The sequence below is a fragment of the Musca domestica genome, unplaced genomic scaffold, assembly GCF_030504385.1.
Source record: "Musca domestica strain aabys unplaced genomic scaffold, Musca_domestica.polishedcontigs.V.1.1 8, whole genome shotgun sequence".
Classification (NCBI taxonomy): Eukaryota; Metazoa; Arthropoda; class Insecta; order Diptera; family Muscidae; genus Musca; species Musca domestica.
The window spans coordinates 7,219,294-7,246,999 of NW_026712409.1; the positions used below are offsets into that span (position 1 = coordinate 7,219,294).

At 40.0% G+C, this 27,706-nt stretch overlaps 2 protein-coding genes across 2 annotated transcripts in view; both read right to left on the reverse strand.

Moving 5' to 3' along the window:
* The window catches only part of LOC101896744 (mucin-17), a 38,795-nt gene extending 18,720 nt beyond the window's left edge, over positions 1-20,075 (reverse strand). Inside the window, exon 1 of the mRNA XM_020035212.2 lies at positions 1-20,075. Coding sequence (XP_019890771.2) covers positions 1-19,735 — 19,735 coding nt within the window. The 5' untranslated portion in view covers positions 19,736-20,075.
* LOC131806565 (metabotropic glutamate receptor-like protein P) overlaps positions 20,007-27,706 on the reverse strand; it is a 14,796-nt gene continuing 7,096 nt past the window's right edge. The window contains exons 3-6 of the mRNA XM_059130797.1: positions 24,690-24,908; positions 21,575-21,707; positions 20,140-20,703; positions 20,007-20,044 (exon numbers count right to left, since the gene is read on the reverse strand). Coding sequence (XP_058986780.1) covers positions 20,007-20,044; positions 20,140-20,703; positions 21,575-21,707; positions 24,690-24,908 — 954 coding nt within the window. The remainder of the gene's footprint in view (positions 20,045-20,139; positions 20,704-21,574; positions 21,708-24,689; positions 24,909-27,706) is intronic.

Consider the following 27,706-nt stretch of genomic DNA (forward strand, 5'->3'; position numbering starts at 1 on the left):
CTGGCGGGAAGTCAGTTGGATCATCTTTCGACGCAACATTGTCTAGAGCTGTGGAAGTCGCAGAGGAATCTGTAGCAAGAGTTTCGATTGTAGTTTCGAATTTTTCTTCGATATTTGAAACATCTAAACTTTGAATAGGAGAACGAAGTTCGGTCTTTGGATAAACTTTCTCTGGGCATAGGTTTGCGACGGGATCTTCTGCCACAATATTCTTGGAAGCTTCAATGTTAGAAGATGTCTCTGCTGATGCTTTAGTAATCGGCGAAATGGAAATATCTTGGTTTTTGGTAGAATCTAAGCTAACATTACTTGCTTTAATTTCATCGACAGAATTCTTAACGGCCTCTTTTTCATCACTTGGATCCTTATGTTCTGGACTCTCAATTTTCAAAGCGTTTGTGGTATCTTTAATTTTGGCAAGTTCCTCAATTTCTTGTTTTTCGACCGGTTCTAATGATACTTTTCCAACTGTATCTTTCGCTAGATCAGTTTGTGAAATATTCGGAGGTTTTTCTGGAGAAGGTTTCTGCGAAGAAACCGCTGTCGGCGATAGTTCCAGAGTAGCTTCTTCAGTACTGATACTTTCTTTTTTTGAGGTTACTAGAATTGAAATATTATTTTTTGAAGAATCTGATTCGGACGTAGGGATATCGACAGTAGTAATCGCAGGTTCCACTTCGGATACGATCGTGGTAGAGACTTTCTCACTTGATGGGAATTGTGCTTTTCCACCCATTTCTTGATCCATTTCAATTAACATATCAACAGTACGTTTCTCAGGCGGAGAAATCACAGATTCCGTAACGATTGCCGTTGGTTGTTCCATAGTGGATTCGTCGACTTTGGCGATATTTTTTTCAGAAGCTATAGGAATCGTAAGTTCTTTTTCTGAAAGATCAGTTTCGGAATTTGTAGCATGGGCAGTAGGATTCATATCATCATCTTTCGTCGTCTCAACAGAAGCTGATGAGATTGAAATTTCCTCTGCCGCAGATATTGGCATTTCAGCAGGGGGAGGTAGGACAGATTCTGAAACAATTGCTGGTGAAACTTCTTCTGTTGAAGCATTAGCTTCCGATTTACTAATATCCACAATAGGTTTCTCAGGTTCCGAATTAGTTATTGTAGAATGCTCTTTAGTTGGTTCATTTTCCTCGGCAGATGGAGTGGAAATCTCTTGTTCTCTGATCAAATCTAAAGGAGTTTCTTTTTCAACGTTAGATGTTGAGGAAGATTCTTCCTTTGGAGGTATCACAGATTCCGGAACGATTAAAGGAGATTCTTGTGTAGATGGCTCATCAACATTTGTAGTTATTTCTTCAGAAGGCGAGGGAAGGGAACCCTCTACTTTTTTCGAAGAATCAGCTTCAGGTTTATGAACATCTGCAACAGCATTCTCAGTTGGCTGGATGACAGATTCTGAATCGTTTGAGGACTCTTCTTCCGGAGCTTCATTGCTCTTTGGAACTGCTTCCACGGAAATTTCCTGCTTTTCTGAAGCTTCAAGAGCAATTGAATCAGGTACATTCTCAGCCTTCGATTCCAATTTTGCAACATTGGAAGTAAGACTCTCAACATTGGAAGTAAGACTTGACTCATCTTTTACTGCCGAAATCTCTCCAGTTTTTATTTCAAGAAGCTTTGTGATTCCTTCTTTTTCGACGCCCGATGGAAGCTCTTGTTTTTCGGAAGTTACTGGAGTAGATTCACTCGGAGCAACTGCGTTCTCAACAATTGTTGTCTTTTCAATTTCAGATGAAGGAATACCAACTGTGGAGTTCTCACTGGGTGAATTTTCTGACCCTTCTGCAACGGTTGAGGATTGTGAACTTGTTGCCTCATTTGTCGTTACGTTTTCTTTATCCGGAGAAGGTGAACCCCCTTGTTTTTCTAGGGAATCCCCATCAGGGCTTGGAGTTTCAACAGTGGATTCATTAGGTGGCGGAAGATTTTCTGTTGTTTGATCTTCAGTTTTTGGGACCTCTTCAGCAATTTTTGCAGGGAAACACTCCCCGGTTATTCCCGAAGAATCTTTATCAGGTTCTGCAACGTTTTGACTCTCCCCATGCTTTTTAAAGACATTTACCTCTACTTCTTCCATTTCACTAGTCTCAATTTTCTTTAGAGCCTCAACTAATTCCTCAGCGGAAATATCTTCCTTGGAGGCTCCCAAAGCGGCTGCCAATTCATCAGCCAAAGATACAGTGCGAGGTAATTCACCTGATGACATATCGCAAGGATCTGCAACATCTATTTTCAGCTCATCAATAGGATCTTCTGTTTCTAGAGCTTCTGCTTCACTTACTGCTGGAATTGGTTCTACCGAAATAGGTTCCGCCACATCTGCATTGATTTCAATTGATTCTAATTTCGACAATGAAATGTGTTCGCCTGATTGAGATGCACAAGCAATTACTGATGCAGTAGCATTATCTACTTTTGAATCTTGTAATGATTTGGAATCTTCTGTTGGGATATCCGCAAGCGGACATACTTCTGATTCAGGAGTTTGTTTATTTTCTATGGCATTGGGTGCTTCCCAAGTAGCTGGATTTGAATCTTTCTGCTCCACGGGAACAGTTTCAATATTAGCCGAGGAAGTCGTTATTACATCCGATACTCCTGGTCCAGAAGATTCCTTTCCGATTGTGATGGTGGTTTCTTTTTCAATTTGTGGCACATCAGTTGATTCTTGTGTGGGCACTGCTTCGGCAGACATGGCGGAACATACTTCTAGTTCGGAAGATTTGGTTTCAATGGAAGTTTTACTTGATTCGTTTGGAACCTCTGTAATAGATTCAGGAATGACCTTTTCAGAAGATTTTATGGTGTCTGTAGCACCAGCACTTGGATGAGGGGCAATATCTATAGACTTTTCGCCTAAAGTTTGATTTTTATCAGCTCCAGAATTCTCAGAGCCAATTTGTGTTGTGACAGATGATTGAACTGATTTTAGTATTGTGGTAATGGATGTTTCATTCGTAGTTGCTGGTGCAACTAAAGGTGCTTCATCCGAAAGCGCTGTTGTTGGTTTAGGAACTAAATTTTCTGGCACTGAAGAATTTGTTGGAATATTTTCCCCAGAAGACGAATCCAAAGTACTTTGACTTTCACTTGGCAATGGGGTTTCCTCAGTTAATGTTAGAGAAGATTCTACACCTTTTGCTGGTAGATCTGCAGGTATTGAAGCAAAATCTGTCTGTTTATCAACTTGTGATGTACTGGAAGGTATCTCTGTTGAAACTGAACCACATTCTGCAGCTGGTGGTTGGGATACGTTTTCAGTGTTAATAGTTTTTTCCTGATGTATGGATGGACTCTCTTGAGCAACAGAAGACACTTCAGAACCTAAAATAGGAGTTGATTTATCCAAAATTAGTTCTCCGGATTTTTTCGCTGTTTGTTCTTCTTCTAATTGAATTTCATGTTCCAAACCAGACGATTCTCCAGTAGTTTCCTTATCAGATTCAGATTTTTTACTTTCATCCGATACTTTCTCAGCATTAATTATAACTACATTTGAGATTTCCTGGACATCGTCAGAAGATTTAGTAGAGTTACATTGCTCTTGATTTGTGACTGATTTTTCTTGGAGAATTTCAGATTTTTCCGAATTTTCAGTTGAAGTTCCTTTGCCAAAAGCTGATTGCACCTTACCTTCGTCTTCTGATTTTTCTGGTATCACATTTTCTGTTAATTTATTCGGAGCTTCATGAATGGTAACAGGAGACTCGCTAGCGTTGCATTCCTCTTGTACCATAACTGATACTTCTTGAGGATCTGGGGAATCCCCAGACATTTCAGAAACCACGGTATCTGGTTTTGCAGTTTCCGTGATATTAGCTTCTTGTGGAACCTGAACTGAACTCTCTTCTGGCACAGCTGAACTTTCAGAAATTTTTGAATCCGAAGGAAGTTCAGAATTCTGTGAACCTGAAACTTCCGCTTGCTCTACCTGCAAAGAGCCTTCATTTTGAGTGGATTCCACAGTAGCTTTGGCTTCTGTTTTGATTTTTGCAGCCAAAACTTCTTGTACTGCAACATCTGAAGTTTGTAGTTCCGTTGCTGACGCTGTGGATGCTATATTATCCGATTCCTTAGCTTCAGAACCATTTATTGTTTGAGCTTCCGTTTTAGTAGGTTCGGATTTTAAAGCTTCTGGTGTTTGAGCTTCTAATTTTGGAGGTTCTTTCGCTTCTACATCTTTAGGTTCTAATGGTTTAACTTCCGCAGCTGGAGTTTCTGATGACACCATATCTGTTTCATTAGCTTTCAAAACATCTACTACTGAAGTCTCAGCTGAAGGAACTTCTGAACTTTGTGTTTTTGATACTGGAAATTCGGCAGCCGTTGGATCCTCCGATGCGACAACTTCCGCAGCTGGGGCTTCTGACGACACATTATCTGACTCGTTACCCTTTGAAATGTCTGATGTAGCAGTCTCTGTTAAAGCAATTTCTGAACTTTGTGTTTCTGGTACTTGACATTCTGTTGCCCCACCCTTTGTTACTGCAGTATCTGAATATTGAACTATTGGCGCTGCATCCTGCGTTGCTTCAACTTTCCCTGTTAAGGTATCTAATGCTGCATTTTCAGATTCTATAGATGTCGAAGCAATTGTTACTGAAGTTCCTATTACTGCAGCTACATCAGCTTGAACTTCTGGTACTTGAGCACCTAGTGCTGAGGATTCAGATGCAGTTGCTTTCGAATCATTTGCATTAGGTGGTGGAGCTTCTAATACTGCATCATCTGTCTCTTTAGCTTGCGAAGCTTTAGGTGGTAATTCCGATTCTGGAACTTCTGATGATTGAGCTTCGGTTGTCGGAGCTTCCGATATTAGTCTATCTGATTCCGCTGTTACTGCTTCCGATACTACGTTATCAATTTCTTTAGCTCGCGAAGCATCTGCTTCCAAAGCTTCCATTTGAGCATCAGGTCTTGGAACTTCCGACGCTTCAGCATCAGAAGATTTAGGTTCTGCAATTTCTGAATTTTGAGCTTCTGATATTGAAACTTGAGCGTCCGATCCCACAATATCTGATTCTTTAGCTTCCAAAGATGGTAATACCTTTACTACAGAATCTATGGGAACTTCTGACTCTAGAGCTTCTGTGGCTGAAACTTCAGATGTTTGCGTTTCCGGCTCTGGAATTTCCGGTTGTTGAGCTTCCTTTGTTGCAGTCTCCGGCGAAATATTATCTGATTCTTTAGCTTCGGAAAAGTGTGTTGCAGAAGCTTCAATTTCAGATGCGTCTGTTCTTTGAGCTTCTGCTACTACAGCATCCGCTAATAGAGATTCAGATACAGAAGCTATTGGGTCTTGGGATTTCGCTGGTGGAACTTCTGATACATTATCCACTTCTTTAGCTTCCGCAAGGTTTGCAGCTGGGGCTCCTGCAGTAAGAGCTTCTGAAGCTTGAGATCCTTCCACTGGAACTTGTGCCGCTACATTATCGGTGGTATTTGTTTTTAATTCATCCGACTCTGATGTAGGATGTTCTGAAGCAGAAGGTTCTGCAATAGAAGTTTTGAGTACCGGAATTGGAGCATCCACTGTTGGAGATTCTGTTGCTGCCTTATCTGATTGGTCAGCCTCTAAAGCTTTCGTTGCTGGAACCTCTTTTTCACAAACTATTGGGACTTGAGTATCTGGTACTGGAACTTGTGATGCTGGAGATTTATCTATAGAATCTTCTAAATCTTGAGGTTCTGGCATTAAAACTTCTGATGGCTGAGGTTCTGGGGCAACATGATTTGGAGCTTCTGAGCCAACATTATCTTGAGCTTCCAAAGATTTTGTTCCTGGTACTTGTGTTTCCGGAGGAACAGATTCCTGATTTTCTGTCACTGATGATTGAGTTACTACTTCTGGAGCTTCTGAGGTCAGATGATCGGATTCTTTAGCTTTCAAAGCATTTGTTTCTGGTACTTCTGTCACAAGATGTCCAACCGCTTGAGTGTCCGATACTGGAGCTTCTGGCGGCTGAGTTTCGGATATTGAATTTTTTGATGCTTCAGTTTCCACTGCGGGATTTTCTGTTGCAGGTACTGCTGGGTTTTGAGCTTCTGGTGCTTCAACTTCCGACGCTACAACTTCTGGCGCTAACGATTTCGCAACAGAAACTTCTGAATCTTGGCTTTCTACTACTTGACTTTCGGCTGTTTTAGATTTTGTTTCTGAAATGTCTATTGGCAAAGCCTTTAATGTTCCAGCTTCTGGTGTTGCTTCAGCTTCTGGTGTTGCTTCAGCTTCTGGTTTTAGATCTTCTGCCGCTGCTGCTTCTGATGCCGAAGATTCAGCTGAAGCTTCCGATGGTACTTCTTGAACTTCCAAAGTGTCTTTTGGTAAAGATTTTGATGTGCCAATTTCCGATGCTGAAGATTCAGATACAGTAATATCGGACTCTTGAGATTGTGTTGCTGGAATTTCTGGTCCTGGAGCTTCATTTGTTGCAACGTTTGCCACAATATTACCTAATACTTTAGTTTCCTGAACTTGTGTGGTTGAAGCTTCGGACGTAGGAACTTCTGAGACTTGAGTTTCTGTTGCAACTATTTCTTGAGCTTCTGTCATAGGAACTTTTGAATCATCAATTTCTGCAACTGAAGCTGGAACATCTTCAACTGAGGAACCTTCTGCTGCTACAATATCAGTTACTGGAGTCTCCGATACTGCAACTTCTGATATTGGTTTTGATTGTGGCGTTTCCGGTGAAGGATGTTCTGATTCTGAACTTGTCGCTGCTTGAACTTCTTTAACCGAAGCTTCTAAGGCAACGTTATCAGATTTGTTATCTTCTGAAACATTTGTAGATTGAGTTTCCGAGCCAGTCTGAGCTTTTGGCACTGGAACTCCTAAGGTTTCAGCTTCCTGTGCTGGGGATTCAGAATCTTTAACCTCTGTTATCTGAAATTCTGATGTAGGAGCTTCTGAAGCACCCAATGCCGAAGGCTCTGATTTTGGACTTGGATCTACCTGAGCTTCTTTGTTCAAAGCTTCTAACACAGCGTTGTCAGATTTGTTATCTTCTGAAATTTCCGTAGCTTGAATTTCTGATCCAGTCTGAGTTTCTGGCACTGGAACTCTTAATGCTTCAGCTTCATGTGCTGGGGTTTCAGAATCTTTAACTTCTGTTATCCGAACTTCTGATGCAGGAGCTTCTGATGCATCCAATGCTGTAGGCTGTGATTCTGGACTTGGATCCACCTGAGCTTCTTTTTCCGAAGCTTCTAACGAAGCGTTATCAGAGTTATTATCTACTGAAACTTCCGTAGCTTGAGTTTCTGGCACTGGAACTTCTAAGGTTTTAGCTTCCTGTGCTGTGGATTCAGAATCTTTGACTTCTGTTATCTCAACTATTGAGGCAGGAGCTTCTGAAGCATCAGGTGCAGGAGGTTTTGATTCGGAACTTGTCACTACTTGATCTTCCGTAGCTTGAGTTTCCGATCCTGTTCGTGCTTCTGGCTCTGGAACTCCTGATGCCCTTAATTCCTGTGCTGGGGATTCAGAATCTTTAACTTCTGTTATCTGAGTTTCTGGAACTTCAGATTCTTGCAATGGAGCTTTTGATTCTTCAGGTTTTGGGGACGGTGATTCATTTGCGGCTTCAGATTCTGTAGATAGAACTTGAACTATTTCTTTTGAAGAGGCAGGTGTTGTATCATTGGAATCCGGCTTTTCTTTTTGTGAGGTTGTATCAGGATTGCTACTTTTCACATTTTCTGTATCCATTGGTTCCCCTGCCGAGAGCTTAGAGAACTCTGAAAAATCTTCCTTTGAAGAAGATTCTAACTCACATTTAGCAACTGAAGGAAGGGTTTCATTGACACTTGTCGATGTTTCAGTTTTTAACATTTGTTCCTGAAGGTGTTCTTCAGGTGGATTATTGACATTATTTTCTAGAGGTGTGGGTGTTTCTTCTACGGGGCAAGTTTCTGTTATTACTTCTTGAGGTGTTACAGAGAGATTTGGAAGTGTAGGGTCTACAATTTCTTTCGACTCCACAACGTTTGTTTGAGGTTCAGAATTTGGGATGTTGTTATCTGGATATTGAACTACTTGGGAGATTTCTTCCGTTAGATTATTGGTAATTTGCTGAGGGCTAATGCTGGGAACAGTCTCCACTATTGGAGCGGAATTTGTTGTTGATATTTCAGATATTTCACAAGGTTTTGATTCGGTGGCACTGGATGCAGTTTCTTTTTCGATTGCATCGGAGGAAACTGCGAGAGGTTGAGAGTTGTCATTGGAATTTTCTACTTGGCTGGTGGAAGTTTGACTTTCAGAGGGGGCAATGTCATCTGTAGTTTTGGCTGAGGAGACTATTTGATTTGCCTCATCTGCGCTACATTCTGTGGTTGGTTGTGTACTACCAGGGGCATCAGTGGCTTCGGATGTGGATGTTGGTTGGGAAACATCTGTCTCAGAAGTTACAGTGGTATCTTCGAGGGTTGTAGAAGGGGGAGGAGGTGATTCACCTGATTTGATATCGGAAGGTTCAGCAATTTTTACTACCACAATTTCGAGACCTTCTGGAACTTCTGCTGATGTAGTTTCAGCGGTAAGTGCGGTATGAGGAGAACTTTCTTCTGGAGCAGAATCTGATTTTTTTGCTTCACTTGATTCCACTTTTGAGCACTCTACAGCTTCTTTTGGACACGTGGACGTTTCAGAATCTACTTGAGTTTCTAATTGAGGTGCAGTCATTTCTGGCAACGCTTCTAACACTGAAACTTGTGATGTTGGAACTTCAGATTCTGGAGCTGAAATTTCTGATGCTTGACACTCTGCTGTCTCCGTTTCTGGAGCAATTGATGCAGGTTCTTCAGATTTAGCAGATTCTGTCGTTTCTATTTCATGTTTTGGAACATCTGGTGTTGAAATTGATTCCTGTACTGAAACTACTGATTCCGCAGCTTCTGAAATTTGTGGCTCTTTTGGCAAATCCACTGTTGTTTCTTCAGTCGCTGCCGTTTCAGACGCTTGAGCATCTAATGACGGAGCTTTGGCCCCTAAAGCTATAGATTCAGATTCTGAAATATCTGGTTTTGTCGCCGATTCTTCTGATAGAATATTTGATATTGAATCTTCAGGCACTGAAACTTCGGTAGCTGGTGGTGGGGTTTCAGTAGCCGGTGCTTCAGAGACTGCCGATTCTGGTGGAGAAAAGTTTGCTGATGTAGGTGATTCTTGCTCCGGATCACTTGATGTTGGAGCTTGTGATGCTGTAGCTTCAGTCGTTGGAACATCTGATATTGGTTCTCCTGTCGGCGGGACTTCTAATGCCGTAGCATTCGATTCTTGAGTTCCAGACTCCAAAGTAACCTGTGCCGACGTTTTTGATTCTATCTTATTAGATTCCTGATTTTGTGAAGCCAAAATTTCCGATTTTGTAATTTCAGCTGCTGGTGTTTCTGGCGTAGAATCTATCGATGCTGGTGCTTCTTCGATTTCTGGAGCTTTGGGTTCCTGGACCGAAATTGTATATGCTTTAACTTCTGATGCCTCATTTATTGAAGCCTGGACCTGCGGTTCTGTAGTCTCAGTTCCAGGAGATTCTGACGGCAAATCGGTAGATGCTGGTACTTCATTTATAGGAGCTTCCGACGAGCAACTCTCTAATGTTGGAGCTTGTGGTGTTGTCGCTTTTGCTGCACCTTGAGTTTCTGCTGCAGAATCTGTTGTTTGAACTTCTGGTGCTTCAGACCCTAAGGGTTTCTTGTCCGAAGTTTCAGATACTTTAACTTCCAATGTCACATTGTCTGAATTTGGAACCTGCGGTTCTGTAATTTCAGATCCTGGTGATTCTGATGTTAAATTTGTTGATGCTGGTGCTTCAGTTACTGGAGCTTCCGACGAGCAACTCTCTAATGTTGGAGCTTGTGGGGATGTCGTTTCGGCATCTTGAGATTCTAATTTTGGTTCCGCAGACTCATTTGTTGCTGAGGCTTCTGATTCTTCTAAAACGGCTGGTTTTGATTCTGGAGCTTCAGGTGTTGGGACATCTGGCATTGTTGAAATATCCGGAGTCGGAACAATTGATTCTGAGACTTCTGACATTGGAGCTTTTGCTACTTCAGAAACGGAAGCTACTGAAAGGGACGCTTCACATACTTCAGTATTTCGCACAGAGCCTAGAACTTCTTCAATTACTGGAGCTTCCGACGCGCAGCTCTCTACATCTTCAGTCGGTTCTGGATTTTCCGTTTCTGGGATTGGTAACATAGATGGTTCAGCATTCTTTAGTATGGCTTCTGATTCCTCTGTAGCTGAAGGTTTTAATTCTGTAGCTTCCGGTGCTGCGGTTTCTGTTGCTTGTACTTCCGGCGTTGCTGAAATATCTGCCACTGGTGCTTTTGAATCTTTTACTTCAGAAACAGGAACATCTAAAGATGATGCTTCATCTGCTGTAGATTTTTCTACAGAGTCTAAAACTTCTGATTTGTCTGCAGCTGATGCAGAATCTTTTGATTCTTGAACTTCGGATTCTGCATTTGTCTGATCATCCAGTTGTGGCGATTCTACTGATGCTTTCAATTCTGGAGCGTCGGGCTCCATATTTGTCTGTGCTGAAACATTTGACATTTCCAAAGCCTGATCTTCAGAAGATGGGGCTTCTAATGTCGGAGATTCTGCTGATGATTGCGATACTGGAACTGATTGTTGGTTTGAAATTTCTGATAATTTTTCATTTTCAGTATCTAATACTAAAGATTTTGATGCAGATTCTGTTGCTAAATCTTTCGATTCTGTCTCTTCCGATTTAGGGGCTTCTGGAGATGGCACATTGATTGTAGCTGTTTCAGATGTTCGGATTTCTGTCATTGATGCTTCTTGTTCCGAGCATTTTGACAAGGAAGCTTCTAAATCTGAAGCAGAACCTTTCGATCCAGGAGCTTCTGGTTCAGAAGGTTCTATTGATGGAGCATCTGTTGCAGTAGCTTCTAAATCCACACCAGATACTTTCGATTCTGCATTTTCTAATGTGGGAACTTCTGATTCAGGCGCTTCTGTTGTTGGAGCAACTGAAGGTAGGGGTTCTGTTATTGGAACCTCAGGCACTGAACTCGTTGATTCCAAGGGCTCAGAGGTTGAAACTTCTGGAGCTGCAATTTCTGTTTCTGGAACTTTTGAATCAGGATCTTCTGTTGATGGAGATTCCGACACTTCAGTTAAAGTTTCTACAGGCGCTTTATCGGTTATTGGAACTTCCAATGATGAACCTTCTGCTACTGGATCACCTGATTTTGCAACTTGTGACATTGATTCTCCTTCCGAGACTACAGATTCGGACGCTGAAATTTCCGGTTTCAAAACTTCTTCAATTTTTGTAGCATTCGTATCCGGAGCATCTGAAATTGGCACTTCAGACCCTTCAGTTTCCGCTGCTGAAGCTTCTAATTTCAAATCATCTGAAAGTTGAACTTCTGACACTGGAACATCTGTTGCAGATTCTTTTGTGTCATTTCCAGTTGATGTTTGATTTTCAGAAACTCCTGCTTCCTTTGAGGTTCCCTCCGCATTTTCTTCATTACAATTTTCTTTTGCAATCCCTGAAGGTTCAGCTGCTATCGCTTCCATCTGCTTTACCTCAGGTTGTGGCTCAGGAACTTTAGAAGAAGATTCTTCAATATTCGTGTCTATAGGGGTTTCTACTTTCACTTCATCTCCCGATGTCTCTGAAGGGAGTGGCGTGACCACTTCACATGAGCGAGACGATTTTTGTTCATCTACAACAGGTACCTCTGCTAGGTTGTCCGCTGAGGATCTTACAATTTTATCTTCTAAGGATGGTTCTTCTATTTTTGCCTCCTCAGCCGACGTGTCATGTTTTTCCACTTCGGAAGTATCAATGGCGGAATCAGTAGCTTGAGTTACCTCTTCTGGTGAGGCTTGATTTTCAGCAACCGGAAGTTCCACGATATCGTTATTATTAATTTCTCCTGGGGGATTTATAACATCTTCTCCACCATCATCTGCTGTCTCCGGAACGGCTTCTTGAGGTTCCACATTACCTAAGCTTATATTAGCAATTTCTGCACTTAGCTCGGATTCTACATTTAAAGATTCAGAAACTATATTGTTCTCGGATGAAACTTGTGTTAGGTCAACATTTGATTTCTTATTACCGGGCGATTCCAGTGGTGTTTGATAATCTGTTTGTGGTTCTGAAGGTGGTGTTCGGAACGCATCGGAATCAGAATCCATGGAGGGTGATTTACATATTTGAAGAGAATCTGGCGTTATCACCTCCTGCGGTACCTCTAATGTAGGTAGAGCGGGCGAGTTCGGTGTTGTTTCTTCTGAAACCGGGGTTGAGATCGTATCTAATGTTGTGGGAACTTTTGCAACTCCTTCGTCAGCTTTTGCTGCGGCAGTTGACTCCGACGGGGTACTTAGCTCAGGTTCCCCATTTGGGGTTGTTTCAGTGTTGGAAACTATATCTGGTGTTGGATTTTCATCTGCCTCTACTCCCGATATCGAATTTGAAGCTTGTTCTGTTGATACTATTTCAACATTGGAAGTTGGCGAGCCTTCGAGGATAGTAGGATTTACTTCTTCAGTTTCCTTGGAATCTGCAATAGAAGTTGCATCTTCTGAAGGTTTTGATTCGACCACTGTTTCATCTGAGACTTCTGTCGTAGGTGTTGATTCGGATGCTGGGGTTTCCTCGACCGCTTTCTCCGATTTTGCTTCCGAATTCTGGTCGGCTATTGTTCGGATTTCTCCTTGTGCCTTTTCAGGCTCAACGGCTGGTGATTGCGATACCGACTCAGTTTTAGTTTTCTCAGGTTTCTGTTCTGAAGTTTCCTCGACAGACTTTTCCACAGAGGTTGGTTCTATTTCAACAGATTTTGTTTCCGGCCCCTCTTCTGATTCTTTTTGGAGTTTCTCTTGTTCCGCGACTAATTCTTTGGTATCTTTTTCTATCACTTGTGTGCTAACAGTTTGTGCTGCTGGAGTGGGAGTAGTTTCTGCCACACTTGGATTTTCCACCGTTAGTTCTTCAGTTTTTTCTCCCGGAGCTCCTTCTGGTAAAGGTTCTGCTACAAAAGCTTCCGATGCTGGAGCTTCCGATATTGACTGTTTTAATGTTACTACTTCGGTTTCCGGAATATTTTGCAATACTGGTGTTTTTACTTCTAGAGATTCTACCACCGGAGTGGTAGCTGGAGCATCAGTAGTTGGAACCAATTCTTGTGCTGTGTCGTCTAAGATTAGAGGTTTGCCGAGCTCTGACACAGAATCTTGTATCTCCGACGTTGGTCCTTGTGATGTTGCATTTTCAGCTTCTAATACTTGAAGCGTTGACGTTTCGGGTTCTGATTTAGGCACTTCAGGTGCTGCGGCTTCCGGTGCCGAAGCTTCTGACACTACCACTGCTGCTGTTAATTCTGGACTATTATATATCGCTGATTTTGGTATTGGAACTTCAGGTGCCAAAGCTGATTCCTGTTCTGGAGCATCAGAGATTGGAGGTTCTGTTACTGAAACTTTCTCAGATAATTCTGAAGCCAGAGGATCTGTGTCCTTTGCTAATGTTGACACTTCAACAGAATCTTCCTTTGGCTCTGATGTTCCACAAATAGACAACGACGTGGGTGAACTTTTCTCGCTAATTTCCTGAGATTTAGGTTCAGCACCAACATTTTCTACAATTGGAGTGGGCCTCACTTCGATCGCTTTCTCATGAATGGGTGGAGTAGCTGACTCTTCACTTGGAGTTGGATTAACGTCGGGAACAACCTTTTCAGTTACTGCTGTTGTTTCCAAGGGAACGCTTTCAGTAGAAGTTGGACCTGCAATTTCATCTGAAGTGGGTTCCTTCGAACTGCCTTCTGCTGTCACTTGAATTTTCTCACATGACACTTCCGTTGATGGCACAAGCTCTTTTGAAGTCTCCACTTTTTCAGCGGTGATTTCTTCGGCTGGCTGTTTAGAAGGAGATTGCTCAACTAGAGTGGATTCCGACTCAGTTGGAATTTCCTGAGCGGATTCTTTAGGATCTGCCACTGAAGCTTTCTCGACTGTTTCCCTAGTTACTTCTGTTGAAGATGGATCGGTAGGGTTCTCGGTTTCAGACTGCACCACATCAGCTGTTGATTCCTTTACTGATGTTGGAGTGTCTTCAGCTACTGCTCCGGTAGTTGATTCTGTAATCATTATTTTTGATTCAGAAGCTGGAATGGAATCGGGTTCTGTTGAAGTGTTCTCCATTGTCTCTTGAGACGTTGAAGTCAATTCTGAAGTTATAGTTTCGGAAGAAATATTGATTTCTTGAATTACTTTAGTAGGTGGTACTGCATCGGAAGCTGTCACATTTGTTTTTATTTTAATGTCCTCTGGTGTAAGAGGGTCTGCGATCTTTGATTCTGTAGTAGGCTCCATAGGAGTTTTTATTATTTCTTCGGCTGGTTCCTCCGAAATTGATTCGGCTGATGGTTGTGTTTCAGGGTTTTCACCCACAACAGCTTCAACAGCTGTTTTTTCAATGGTTTCCTTAGAAGCAGTCGTTGATTCAGTCGCTGTTTCTGCTGATGCAGGTTGAACATCATTTTCAGTTATCTCAGAAATGGTTGAAGAGGCTTGTTGGCCCGGTGTTTCAATTACATCTTGGGATTGATTTGTTTCCACTTCCGAAGTTTCCTTCTTCTCTTCAATTGCAGTGTCTTCTGCATTTTCCACATTTTGACTGATTGCTTGAAGTTCCTCCCCACTAGGAATGTTTGCAATGGAATCCTCCTTTGATGTTGTCACATTGTCTTTTACATCCGCTTCTGTTCCAGTAGGAGTTTTGTTCTCCTCCGAAGGCTGATCTTCGGTATTTGTAGATTTATCAAGAGAAGCTTGCGCTGAAAGTGGTTGCGAAACTTTTTTGGATGGTGATAAAGCTGATGCGTCTTCGGAATCTTTCATATAATCTGCCTCGGTTTGAGATGCGACAGAATTCTCTGGGCTTATATCGTCTTTAGACTCCATATTTTTCGAATCAACTTCCGATGGATCATTTGATTGATCCGTTTTAGTATCGGCTTGCGGAAGATTATCTTGGACATTTTCGCTTGTAATTTCACGTTTAGGTTTAGTTTCTTCTTGTGTAGCTTCAGTTTCATCGGCTTTTGATTGTACAGCTGGTATTCCAGAATCTGCGGGTATAATCGGCTTCAATGCCTCTTCCTGCTTTTTTGGTGCTTCCGCTACAGAATTTGAAGCCTCGTCAGGTGCCGGGTTATCAATGGACTTTTCCTCTGAAACAGTGCTAGCGATAGCTGCTGTGGAAACTTTTTGTGGTGAAGAAATGTCTTCCTCGTCTTTGGAAGCTTCAGTCTTTTCTTTATCAGCGGATTCTTGTGGATTCTCAGATTCCTTAGTAACTTCAGAGCTAGATTCCAAATTAATGGAAGTTTCTTTAGTTGCTGTAGCTTCTACATTTGATGTGTCTTCAGACACCGGTAATGTGGAATCTGATTCAGTTGCTGGTTCAGTTTCACAGGTGGAATCTTCAGTTTTGACATTATGTTCGTCGGATATTCCCGATTGTTCTGGGCCTTTAGACGATTCCACTTCAGAAACTCTTACATCTTCCACAATTTTTTCAGCGGATTTCGATTCGCTTTCAGAGCCTTCGGCCACTAAATCATTTGGCTTTTCGTCAGTTTTAGATTCAGATACTTTAGGCTCTGCTGAGACATCCAAACTTTCCACAATTTCAGATACTTTTGTATTTGTTTCCACATTCAATTCGCACACTTTTTCTTCGGTTTTAGATATTTGTGAATCCTCCGCTATCGTACCGGATTCTTCGCTTACTTTCGGAGACTCCGTTACTTGTTCTGACACCTCTTCAGTAGCATGTTTTGGAGGTTCCCCTTCTGCCGTAGGTAATATATTATCTATAATTCCAACTTCAGGAACATTTTCCTTCTCCGCAGATTCCAAAGGTGTTTCATCAATTGTCGGGTTCAATTTTTGGGTTTCAACATCAGCTGAGCCAGCTTGTTGATCTTTAGTTTCAGGCTCTGTGATTTGCATTGGTTTGTCATCCAGAATCTGGGAACTATCACCTGCGACTTCCTTTGAAGATTCGTCTGTTTTCATTGAAACCTCTCCCGTTGTTTCTTTTTCAGTTACACATGGAGCTGCAGCTGACAGTTCGACTGACTCTATAGATTGAGTTTCAGTCTTGGCAATATCCGCTGTTGTAGCATCCTGTGACCCTCCCGTTATTTCTTTTCCAGCTTCACATGGAGCAGGATCTTCGACCTCTTCTTTTTTGGGTTCAATTTCGGTTGACACTGACTCTGCAGTTTGATGTTCAGTTTCAGTCTGGACAATGTCTGTTGTAGCTTCTTGTGGCCCCGCCACATCTGTTGATACTTCAGCCTCTGGTTTAGGAGTAAAATCTTCTGATTCTACTTGAACTGCGGGTTCTGTTGTTACTTCTTCCGAAGATTTAACAGCATCATCTGCAGCAGCTTCCTCCACTGCAGCTTTAATAGGTTCAACCTCTGCTGCATTTGAAGTTTCTTCTGATTTCTTTTCGGGTTCTACATTGCTTTCTTTTACCTCTGTCTTTTCGTCTTCAAGTGCAGCGGACGCAGTTTGAGGCTTAATTTCAGCAGTTGGAGCTTCCTCAGCTGCATGAACTTTTTCTACACCTGATGATGTAACAGATTCTGCTAAAACCTTTCCCTCCACAGCACCTATTTCAAGTACTCCATCTGCGGTTGCACTTTCTGTGGACTCATTTAGTGGGTCTGATTCTCCTTGAGACACTTTTTCGTCTGTGGCTTCCGGCGAAGACACTACATTTTCAGCTGCAGTTTGAGGTTCAACCTCAGCTGCGACCCCATCTACTTTTTCTACCGAAACTTCTTGAGGTTCACATTTAGTTGCAGATGCATTTACTTCTTTTTCTTTAGCGGGTTCCTCTTCTTCGTGCGATGCTCCTTCTGTGCTTTCTGTTTGAGATTCAGTTTTAGTAGTTTCGGATTCTCCAGTTGGAGGTATTGTATCCTTCAATTCTTTGTCAGATTCAGCTACGGGTAAATTTTCTGCTACGGGACTTTGGGTTTCCATTTCGGATGATATAGCTTCTTCATTTGTTTTATTTACATCAGTCGAAGATGATTCCACTGTAGTTGGGGGTCTTTCGTGATCGCCATCTTCAACATCTATCTCAGATTCTTTCTGCTCTTGTTGAGGTTTCGCAGTGGCTTGAGTTACTGCTTCTGTGGTGTCTTTTTGAGTTTGGATTTCTTCTGAAGGTTTCGATTCTACAATGTATACTTCTTTTTCCGCTACAGTTTCAGATTCAACACCAGTTTCTGCTATCGATTCCTCTGCTGCCGTTTGGGATTCTTCTTTAACTTCGCTTTCTTGTTTAGATTCGCTTTCTTCTTTAACTTCGTCTCCTTTAGCTTCGCTTTCTTCTTTTGCTATTTCAGCTTGGGCTTCAGTAGTCAAAACTTCTTCTGCATTTGCTTTTTGAGAGTCTGAGTTCGTTTTTTCTACCTCAGCAGATTCTGAAGATTGCACCAGGCTGTGAGATTCAGCTTCAGCTGATTTTTGAGATTCAACTTCATTTTTGGATACGTCCTTTACATTTTGAGACTCAACCTCATTTTGTTTGCTGTCCATTTGAGATTCCACTTCAGTCACAGCAACATGTTCCACGGCAGATTTTTGAGATTCTTCTTTCTCCTCAGAATCCTTATCTGCAGTCGGTTTCTGAGGTTCGATCTCGCTTGAGAATTCAGATTCAGCTTCGGTCTTAGTTGCATCCGAAACAGTATCAGGTTCGACTTTAGAAACGGATACTTTTTCCTCAACGCCAGTATCCGAAACGTTTTCTTCAGTGGTCTTTTGGGTTTCCGTTTCGTCTCTTGCCTTTTCTTCTATACCGGCGATTTGAGGTTCTAGTTCAGCTGGTTTTTCAGTTTCAGTTTGGGTCGTTGTCGACACTTCTTTTGGCCTTAGCGGTTCAGCAACTTCTGTTAATGATTTTTCTTCTACAACTGCAGTCTCGACCTCGGTCTTCACAGGGTCTTTTTCGATCACAACCTCAGCTGAAACTTCCTCAATTTTTTGAGGATCGTTTTCCTCTTGGGTAGGTATTTCACTCTCTTCAGCTACCTCCATTTTCGAAGGTTCATTAGCTGTCTTAACTTCATTTTCCTTGCTATCTTTTTCCGAAGGTTTAGGAACTTCTGATTCAGGAGTTACTATTTCCGATTCAGGTGATATTGTAGCTGCTACTTCGATTGTTTCTTCATTTTTATTTTCACACACCACAATCTCAACCTTATTTTCTTTTTTCTTTGTTGTCAACGGCATAGTTTGAATGTGGAACTCAATGGTGGGTAGATCTGAGAAGGTTTCCACATCTGCATCCTGTAATTTTTCTGTGGATGCCAATGCCTCACTGGGATTTGGATTTTCTTCCACTTTTTCAGAACTCTCGGAAGTTTCAGATGCCAATTTGGCTAATGTTTCCAAAGTTGGAACATTTGAGGACAAAGTGTCATCAGCTTTTACCGGGGGATTCAGTTCAGCTCCCTTATCTTCTGGTTTGCCAATTTCTTCCAAACGTTTACTTTCCTTTTCAGATGATTTTGCTTCTGAATCTACATTATCCTTAGGAGAAACGACGACACTCTCTGTGGCTTGTCCTTCAGATGGCACAGAAGTATTAATCGGAGGCTGTACTGTCTTCTCATCAATTTTACTCTCTTCCTTTTCGGATCTCTCTACATTTGCAATTTGTTCTGCGACGGGTTCTTCTTTCTCAGATTTTGCAACACTTTCGGATTTATCTTCTTGTGAACTTTGTTGCTCCGACGATACTTCAACTTTAATAACAGCAGAAGGTTCAGTTGCATCTTGAACCGTTGTGGAAAATTCCTTAGTTTCAAGCTGTGCTTCTGATACCTCTTTAGTTTCTATATCAGTTTTTCCCTGTTCCATTTCTTTTGTTTCCAAGGTACTTTCCGTAGCTTCTTCTACCTGTTCCTTTGTTTTTGTGTCCGAAATACCTTCCTTTGTATCTTGGGATTCGGTTGCATTATCAGGTTCTGCGGAGGTCTTGACTGGTTCTACTTCCTTATTTTCCACAATGGTTTCAGAGGATGCTTCTTCCGGCCCTGCTGATTTTGTTTCAGAATCATCCACAAGTTTTTCATGTTCTTGAGAATCGGATACAGTAGCAGTTTCAGTTCCAGGTTCGTTTTGTTCTTCCTCTGCTGATACCACAACACTTTCCACTTTTTCTGTAACAACTTTAGGCACCTCCTCCTCGGTTTTCAATGTATTTTCCGTTGACTCATCCCCGGAAATCGATCCACCAGCAATATCTTCAATTTTCTCCGACAAATCGGAAGTTTCATCAATCGTTTCCAATATTACCACCTTATCTCCACTTTGTTCAGCCAATTGTTTTTGACCATCCTCCTCTTCCTTCTTCTGTAACTCTTCGGGAGTTGGGAAATTTTTCAAATCAAATTCCGTCATTTCTTCCGGTATCACACCCAAACTATGTGGGTACATTTCATGAGATCGTGCCTTGATTTCGGCCAATGCCAAATTTTTCAATTCATTCATTGTAATTAATTCGGCGGCGGTTAAGGCGGCCGGTTCATCTGCAGCTGGGACAGCCAACATTGGGCCCAAGGCCATGGCTGCTAGAATTTCAACCACCGAAGGTGTACGTTCTTCTTCTGGTGGTTCTACCATCTCTACCGTGCTAAAACCGGTACAACCTTCTGTATCAGAAATATCTTCACCTGTTCGAAAAATGGCGTAAAATGACGAGGGTCGAAACGAAAAGAGACGAAATTGTCAGCCCAAAACTCATGCATAGATTTCATATTTTTTTTTGGGAAGGATGTTCTTTTCAAAGCGGAAAAAGGGGAAAGCAATATTTTACCTTACAAAAAAAAAAACGAAAACTCAGGACAAATCTAACAACAATGGAGCAGAAACGTGGTTGAGACTAGCACTTCATCTATAAAAAGTTGGGAGCATTTGAATCCAATGATGTGGCTTATGGGTTTGGTGATTGGTAAAAAAAATTATAAGAATAGGTATAACTAAAGCTAGGGGAACTTGGAAATGAGTTTAAAAAATTTGCCACCTACCTGCCAAGGGATTGCTGCTGCTGTGATCCCCAAAGCCCAAGGGTGGATTTAGAACCTCCAAATTCTTTTGATCTTCCTGGTTATTGTTGTCGCTATTATTGTTGTTATTGTTTTGCTGGCTGACATTTGTGTTTATGGCTTCATTTTTACTGGGAACATCAACATCAACATTGCGTGTCTCGGCATAGGCCTCCTCCTGATCCAAATGTAAGGTATTCGATATCATACTGCTGCGTTCAATCAATTCATCCAAAACCATTTTACTATTTTGTCCCCCGATCAGATGTTTGTTAAACAAACGATTATTGACCGGATCCATGTTGGCACGTAACAAATCCATGGACGAATCATCGGTATCGGAACCCAGTTCCGATAGATCACTTATTTCATCGGCCGTCTTATCGCCGATTTGGGCACGCACATCTTCTTTGGGATCAGGTACCAACATGCCGACGCTTGATGTTGAAATCGAACCACCGGCCAAAGAAGGTTTCTTCTTTTTGAACAGCCAATTGTTCTCCCAGGCACTGTCGCCCACAGCGCTTGAAGTCACCGACATATAATCTGAGAAGGGGGTTAAATGAAATAAAAAGAAAAAATACATATTTGGGTGATGAAGAAGCGGAAAAAGTTTACAAAAAAGGTGAGGGTAAACTTAAATAAAAAGGAAATTTTGGGATATTGGGTAGTACCAAACAATAGGTCAAAAGAAAAAAACCGAGGTATTAAGATAACAAATATTGAGGAGATTAATAGATCATACATAGAAACTCTGGAGATCTCCCGTGGACATGGTAGAATTAAGAAGGTAATTTCATTTCAATTAAAGATATAAAACTCTGCATATTTGTAATTTTTCCTTTCCAATATTGAACGGATAGAAAACAGCTTCCGATCTCTGTTTTTTGTATATATATATATATATACTTTTCGACAATAAGACGTTTTGAAATGTATATTTTTGAAATAAGTTTAAACATAGAATTGCAGGAGGTAGCCTTCTTAATTCGACCATGTCCGGGGAAAAACCGGAGATAGAAGAAGAAATATTCTAGATATAATAGACGAAGGAGTTCCAAAAAATATTTCTTTGAGATTTAGGTCTGGGTTTTTTCCCTTATTAAAATCCGATATTTCGCAATGGGTTACATTGTATATTTATATATTTTATATAGAGCATAACTTTTTAGACCAATCGACTTTTAAAAGGACTTCTATGGATAGAATTCCCATAGGTTTTATTAAAATATAAGACCTAGAGGTCTTCTTCAGACAAGGGTAAAATGATAAGATATCTCTAAATAGTGAATAAAATTTAGAAGCAAACAGGTTAAAATGAAATAAAAAAACTCATTTTCCGGTCATGGGGTTTGTAATAGGCTCCACAAATATAGAATCAAAATTGCAGGTTTATTTTATATTGAATAATACTCACCATATTCCATTTCCGATTCCGTTGCCACAACAGATAGATCTGGTAATGGTACCATATGAGTTGCCAAATAATCACTCATTACAGATTCACGGCCAGCATTCAACAACAATTCCGAAGATTTTTCTTCATTGGTCTGAAATAAAGAGAAGGATTTAATTAGTCAAAATTCTCAATGAGAAGTTATGGGTTATCATACAAATAGGTAAAGGCCCGTTTGCACGTTATGTTAAAGTCATATGTAATATAATGTGATATTTTACATTTTTATGGCATACTTTGAGGAGTTTGACAATTTTAATCTTTAAAATAACGTTATACGATATAAAAATTACTATAAATACACTTTTTTCTGTAATTGTAGTATAACTATATAAAAATTTCCACTATACTGTGTAGCGTTTCTGTTTAGATTAAAATTTCTGGAGAGCGACTAGAAGTAGTAGTAATTCTTAAGGTTTCCACGCAATACTATAAAGAATTTCCTTTCAGATAAGAAATTTTGTGAAGTTCCTTAAAGTATGTTATAAAAATGCTTAGCATAAATGTAGAAAATTGAGAATTACATATGGCTCTAACATTATGTCTATATTAGCCATTAGTTCTAAAAACTGTTTAAAATCCGTAGAATTTCTTTTAATAGTGAAGTTATGGGGTATTGTGATGGAAATGATTTCTACTCGTTTTGCTATAGATCAATTTATTATCTCTGAAATTTGACCAATCCTTTTACTTAAATTGTAATTGAATTTCTTAAATATAGTTTAATAAGAGCGTTCTAAAATATAACCTCCTCCGCCTCCGATCCATAAATCGAATCTGCTTCCATCACATACCTGTATATGAGATTTTTCTATTAGTTTTTCTCGACGAGGGATCTGTGACCAAAAAATTAGGAAATACCATCTATTCTGTCTTATAAGAGGCTACTTTTCCGTTTCACAATTCTCTAAGACCAATACTCGACTTAAGTTATTGTGTTTATCGGAGATAAAAGTCCTTGCTCAATTTAGTGCAGGCATTATCCAAATAAATACATGATTCTCCAAATCGTGTAGTCCTTTGGTGTATACATGGTTGACGTTTAAAGTAAGGTCGACTGTTAATTTGATGTTTTCTTTTTTATTGTCCAATTTTATGAAGAACCATCTATCTTTCATGATAAATGAGGCTCGATTTACATAGCGCCCTGGTAGATGTTTCTGGCAATTAAAATTATTAAGTTTTCTCTAAAAGGTTAGATCTTTAATATTTCAAGACCTTAGTGGATGATTTAAAGGTTTCGTGCAACTTTTTGATTGTGCAATTTTAAGTCCAATTTTAAGTGTTCAACTTTTTGAAGTGCCATCTATCTTTCATGTAAATGAGGGCCCAATTTCATACCCTATTTGGTAGATGTCTTTGCTTATTAAAATTATTCTGCTTTCTCCAAAAAGGTCAAATCTTCAGTATTATAAGCCTTTAGTTGATGATTTAAAGATTCCGTGTAACATGGATATGATTTTGCCTTGTTTTATAGTCCAATATTGTGAAGCGCCATCTATCTTTCATGATAAACTGGGTCACAATTACATTGTTCAATGGTAGATGTCTTTGTTAATTAAGAACTATGTTACTGATTTAAAGATGTCGTATTAATTGTATTCCATTTTTGATTTCGATTTTATAATGTCTCCCAAATATAACACTATTATTCTCCGAATCGGTTTTAGTTATTTCTGTTTGCATACATATAAAATCCAATCCCATTTAATATATAAAGCGGAAATTATTCTAATTCTCTTGAGCATTCTCGATTTTAGGAGAGCTTGCTTTTTGCTTTTTCACAAAAATAAATGCCTGAAAAGGCAGTCATTGTAGCTACCAGCAAATATTCGAAAGCTAACAGATTATTTTTGAAAAGCAGTGATATCTAATAATAATATTAACTTAATCCAATTGGGATGGATTGGGCGCCATCTATATTATCCTGGAAGTTATGTTGTGGAGAAGTGGTAGTTAATTAGGTGCTGAAATTTCTCTAAGGCTGGCGCCTCTTAATGTCCATAGTACTGGGTTTTGGGATGGTGTAGTGTGAAGTATTTCTTTTAGATCAGATGCCAGTGAACGAAGTTATTATCCAAAATTTTGAGCTAATTTCCTTAAATTGGGTCTAGGAATGGTTGCTGTCTTAGATAATCCTTGTTATGAAATTTTCTCGTATTGATGGAGTTTTGACTTAAGCATTTTGGAAGCCAATTTTTTCAGATCCTATGCCATTGAATCCTGTTATTATCCGAAATTTTGAGCTAATTTCCTTCCATTGGTTGTAGGAATGGTTGCTGTCTTAAATAATCCTAGTTATGAAATTTTCTGGTATAGATGGAGTTTCGAAGATTTGATTTAAGCATTTTGAAAGCCGAATTTTTCAGATCCTATGCCATTGAACCCAGTTATTATCCAAACTTTTGAGCTAATTTCCTTCCTTTGGGTCTAGCAATGGTTGCTGTCTTAGATCACGCTAGTTATGACATTTTCTCGTATAGATGGAGTTTTGAAGATTTGATCTAAGCATTTTAGAAGCTGAATTGTTCAGATCCTATGCCAGTGAACCCAGTAATTATCCAAAATTTTGAGCTAATTTTCTTCCATTGGGTCTAGGAACGGTTGCTGTCTTAGATCATCCTAGTTATGAAATTTTCTCGTATAGATGGAGTTTTGAAGATTTGATCTAAGCATTTTAGAAGCCGAATTGTTCAGATCCTATGCCAATGAACCCAATAATTATCCAAATTTTTGAGCTAATTTTCTTCCATTGGGTCTAGGAACGGTTGCTGTCTTAGATCATCCTAGTTATGAAATTTTCTCGTATAGATGGAGCTTTGAAGATTTGATTTAAGCATTTTGGAAGCCGAATTGTTGTTCCCAGACTTTTGTGGCATTGTTTGATTTGACCAGAGTGGCTTAGAATAAATTATACCACCATTTCTATAATCAGGTTTTAGGCATAGTTTCGCATTCCTCATTCAAGACTAACCTCTGCTTCTTATCCGCTTCATTTTAAGACCTCGAAAACGCTCCTCCTTCCGAATTCCTGAAAACAACATTAAATCATTTTTAACAGTAAAAAAACACTTACCGTAACATTAGGTTCCGTATCCGTGTAGCTTAAATCACTTCGTGGCTCCACCGAACTACCCGAAGTTATCGATTGATTTTCCATGTTATAGTTTTGATCCATATCGCCAGCACCCTCAACGATACCGCCTACATCTTCGGCGCCATCAGCCATTACGCGTGTCAAATTAGGTGAACTTTCGGTCATGTTGCGATTGTTATTCGATTGCTTGTCGACAATCTACAAAAAAAGTGGGGAAAAAAGAAGAGAAGAAAAACAAACGAAACGAAAATCAATTTACGACCTTGACTTTGAAAAGTAGACCGGGTCCAGACAACCAATTGCACCCGCACACACACACACACACACTGCTTAACGACTTATTGTGCGCTAAGCTGATTGCAAGCAAAAGTGCGATGGTGATGATGAAGGCACGGTGGTTGTTTTTGAGCCAGGTCAGGGAACTTAACGAAACATTAGGAGCTAAGTTTCGTTAGGTTTTGTTGTACAACAATTGCAAAGTAAAAGAAAGACCCGACAACAATAAAAAATTGTGCGTAAGCGTCAAACTGTCGCCCAAGCTATTGATTTTTGTTGTGGTTTCTTTAAGCGGCTGTCATCGATAGGGATTCCTTGGTTGTTGCATTGTCCAGTTTTAGAGGTTCTTGGTTATTTACCAAGAAGAAGAAGGTCCACACAATGTCGAAGATGGCTCATAATGATTTTTTTAACACAAAATATGAATTTCATATGCATTTCAAATCCATTAATTATGATTTTTTTAAAATTTCCGAATTTGTGGTGATTTAAATATTTTGATTTTTTTTAGAATCCAATTTTGAAATTTACATTTTGATTAGCCTCTTGATCCATTACTTGAGTTTGGAATAACACTTTGATTTATTTTCACTAAATTCAACTTTGCAACATGTAATCCTTTTTTTTCGTTGGGTTTAAAACTTCGTAATCCTTGTCTGGGTTGGTTAAATCTCCGTTTACTGGAGCGGGAATTTTCACCCAGCTAATAAGAAGCCTTATCCAATTAGCTGGTGTAATTTATTTCACTATTTTTTTCCTATGATTCGCGAAATTTATTTTCAAAACAACGACGTCTTTACGCTTTAGTAGCTGTTGGACAACTGGACAAAATGCGTTTTCTATTTTGCATTCTATGGGATTTTCAAAGGGGTAAAACTCAATTCCATGTCCGGTAGGAAACCCCAAAAGTGCTCAATGAAAAACCTAACGAAATGCATGCAACCCTTACGAAACCATGTTTCTCGTGGTGGAAACCCCGAAAGACAACAAACAAACCGACGCCAAGAGGCTTTTTCCAAATATCACTTTGTTCAGGCCTTCTTTTGCGTGTGTGACCACCATCACCACCACCCCGGCCAGACATGGCGTCAAAACGCCACACATTTTCCAGCTCAAAGTGATGCCGGTTGTACAGCGACATGTTTGAAATCAACAGGTTTTGTTTAAATTCTCAATGCAATGCAGGACAGGTCAAAAAAAAAAAAAAAAAAAAACCCAAACTAAAAATAGAACTTGTTTGTGGGGGGATAGACGGTGGAAACCAATATAATACATAGTTCAGACTACAATCGTAAACCTTAGAAATACAAAATTGTTGTATTATGAAACAGGCAATTATAATTTTTTTCTTTGATGTGTGAGAGGTTTCGATAATAAAATTATTAGGGCCTCATAAGTGTTATGAAATATTCGTGAGTCAGATTTTCAAAAAAAAAAAAAAAAAAGAAAGGAAAGGTAAAATGCGGAATAATAGATTAAAGCAGTTATACTTCCTTTGGAATAAACACTTCCGTTTTTCACGCTCTGCTCAAAGTTAGGGGAGAGAATTGGGCTACAACGAAATCTTTCTTCCAGGCGAAAATCCAAACAATCGCAGAGGTTCTGAACTGGTTTAGTATTCTAGATTCTATTACCTGCGGGGAAGAAATTTCTTAGAACATTTGATTTGCCACTGCTCAGCTTTTACGAACTTTAGGAAATAATTTTTAGGAATAGACAACATTTGGGGATTGGTTATAAATATGGGACCCACACATAGAATAAACATTCTTGAGGAAGGGTGAATGGTTAAAATCTTGAATAGTAGATTAACTAAATTATACTTCTTTTGGAATAAACAATTCAGCTTTTTCACGGTTTCAAGTACTAATCAAAGTTAGCTAAGAGAATGGGCTACCCCTCTTTATAGCAGATCTGAAGTCCAAAATATATTCTCCAGGCGGATATCCAAGCAATCACCGAGGCTATGAACTGGTTTAATATTCTAGGCTCTAGTACCTGAGGGGAAGAAAATCCCTAGAACATTTGCTTTGCCACTGCCCAGCTTTTACGAACTTTAGGAAATAGTTTTTAGGAATAGGCAACATTTGGGGGTCGGTAATAAATATGGAATTCCTCACCCCTGGGACCCCACATAGAATAAACATTCTTGAGGAATGAGGAGTGGTTAAAATGTTGAATAGTAGATTAACTAAATTATACTTCCTTTGGAGTAAACAATTCAGCGTTTTCAATTCAACGTTTTCAGTGTTTTCCATGTTAGGGGAGAGAACGGGGCTACATCTCTTTATAGAAGATCTGAAGACCGAAATCTATTCCCGAGGCGGAAATCCAAACAATCACAGAGGCTTTGAACTGGTTTAATACTCTATGCTCTAGCACCTGTGGGAAAGAAAGATCTTAGAACCCTTTCTTTGCCACTGTCCAGCTTTTAAAAACTTCGGAAAATAGTTCTTAGGGAGAAGTAACCTTCCAGGTCTGGGCATGTCAGGGGAATATATATTATTTGGGGGTTCGTTAAAAATAAAATATTCTTGATCTGCATAAAATTCTAAGTCGATTTAGCTGCCTGTTCAAATCAAGAGGAAGGAGGAAAAGTAAAAATGCTGAAGACTAGCTTAACGGAGTTATACTTATTTCGGAGTGAATAATTTAGCTTTTTTCACTGACGGCTCAAAGTTAGGGGAGAGAATGAGGCTACCCCTCTTGGTAGGAGATTT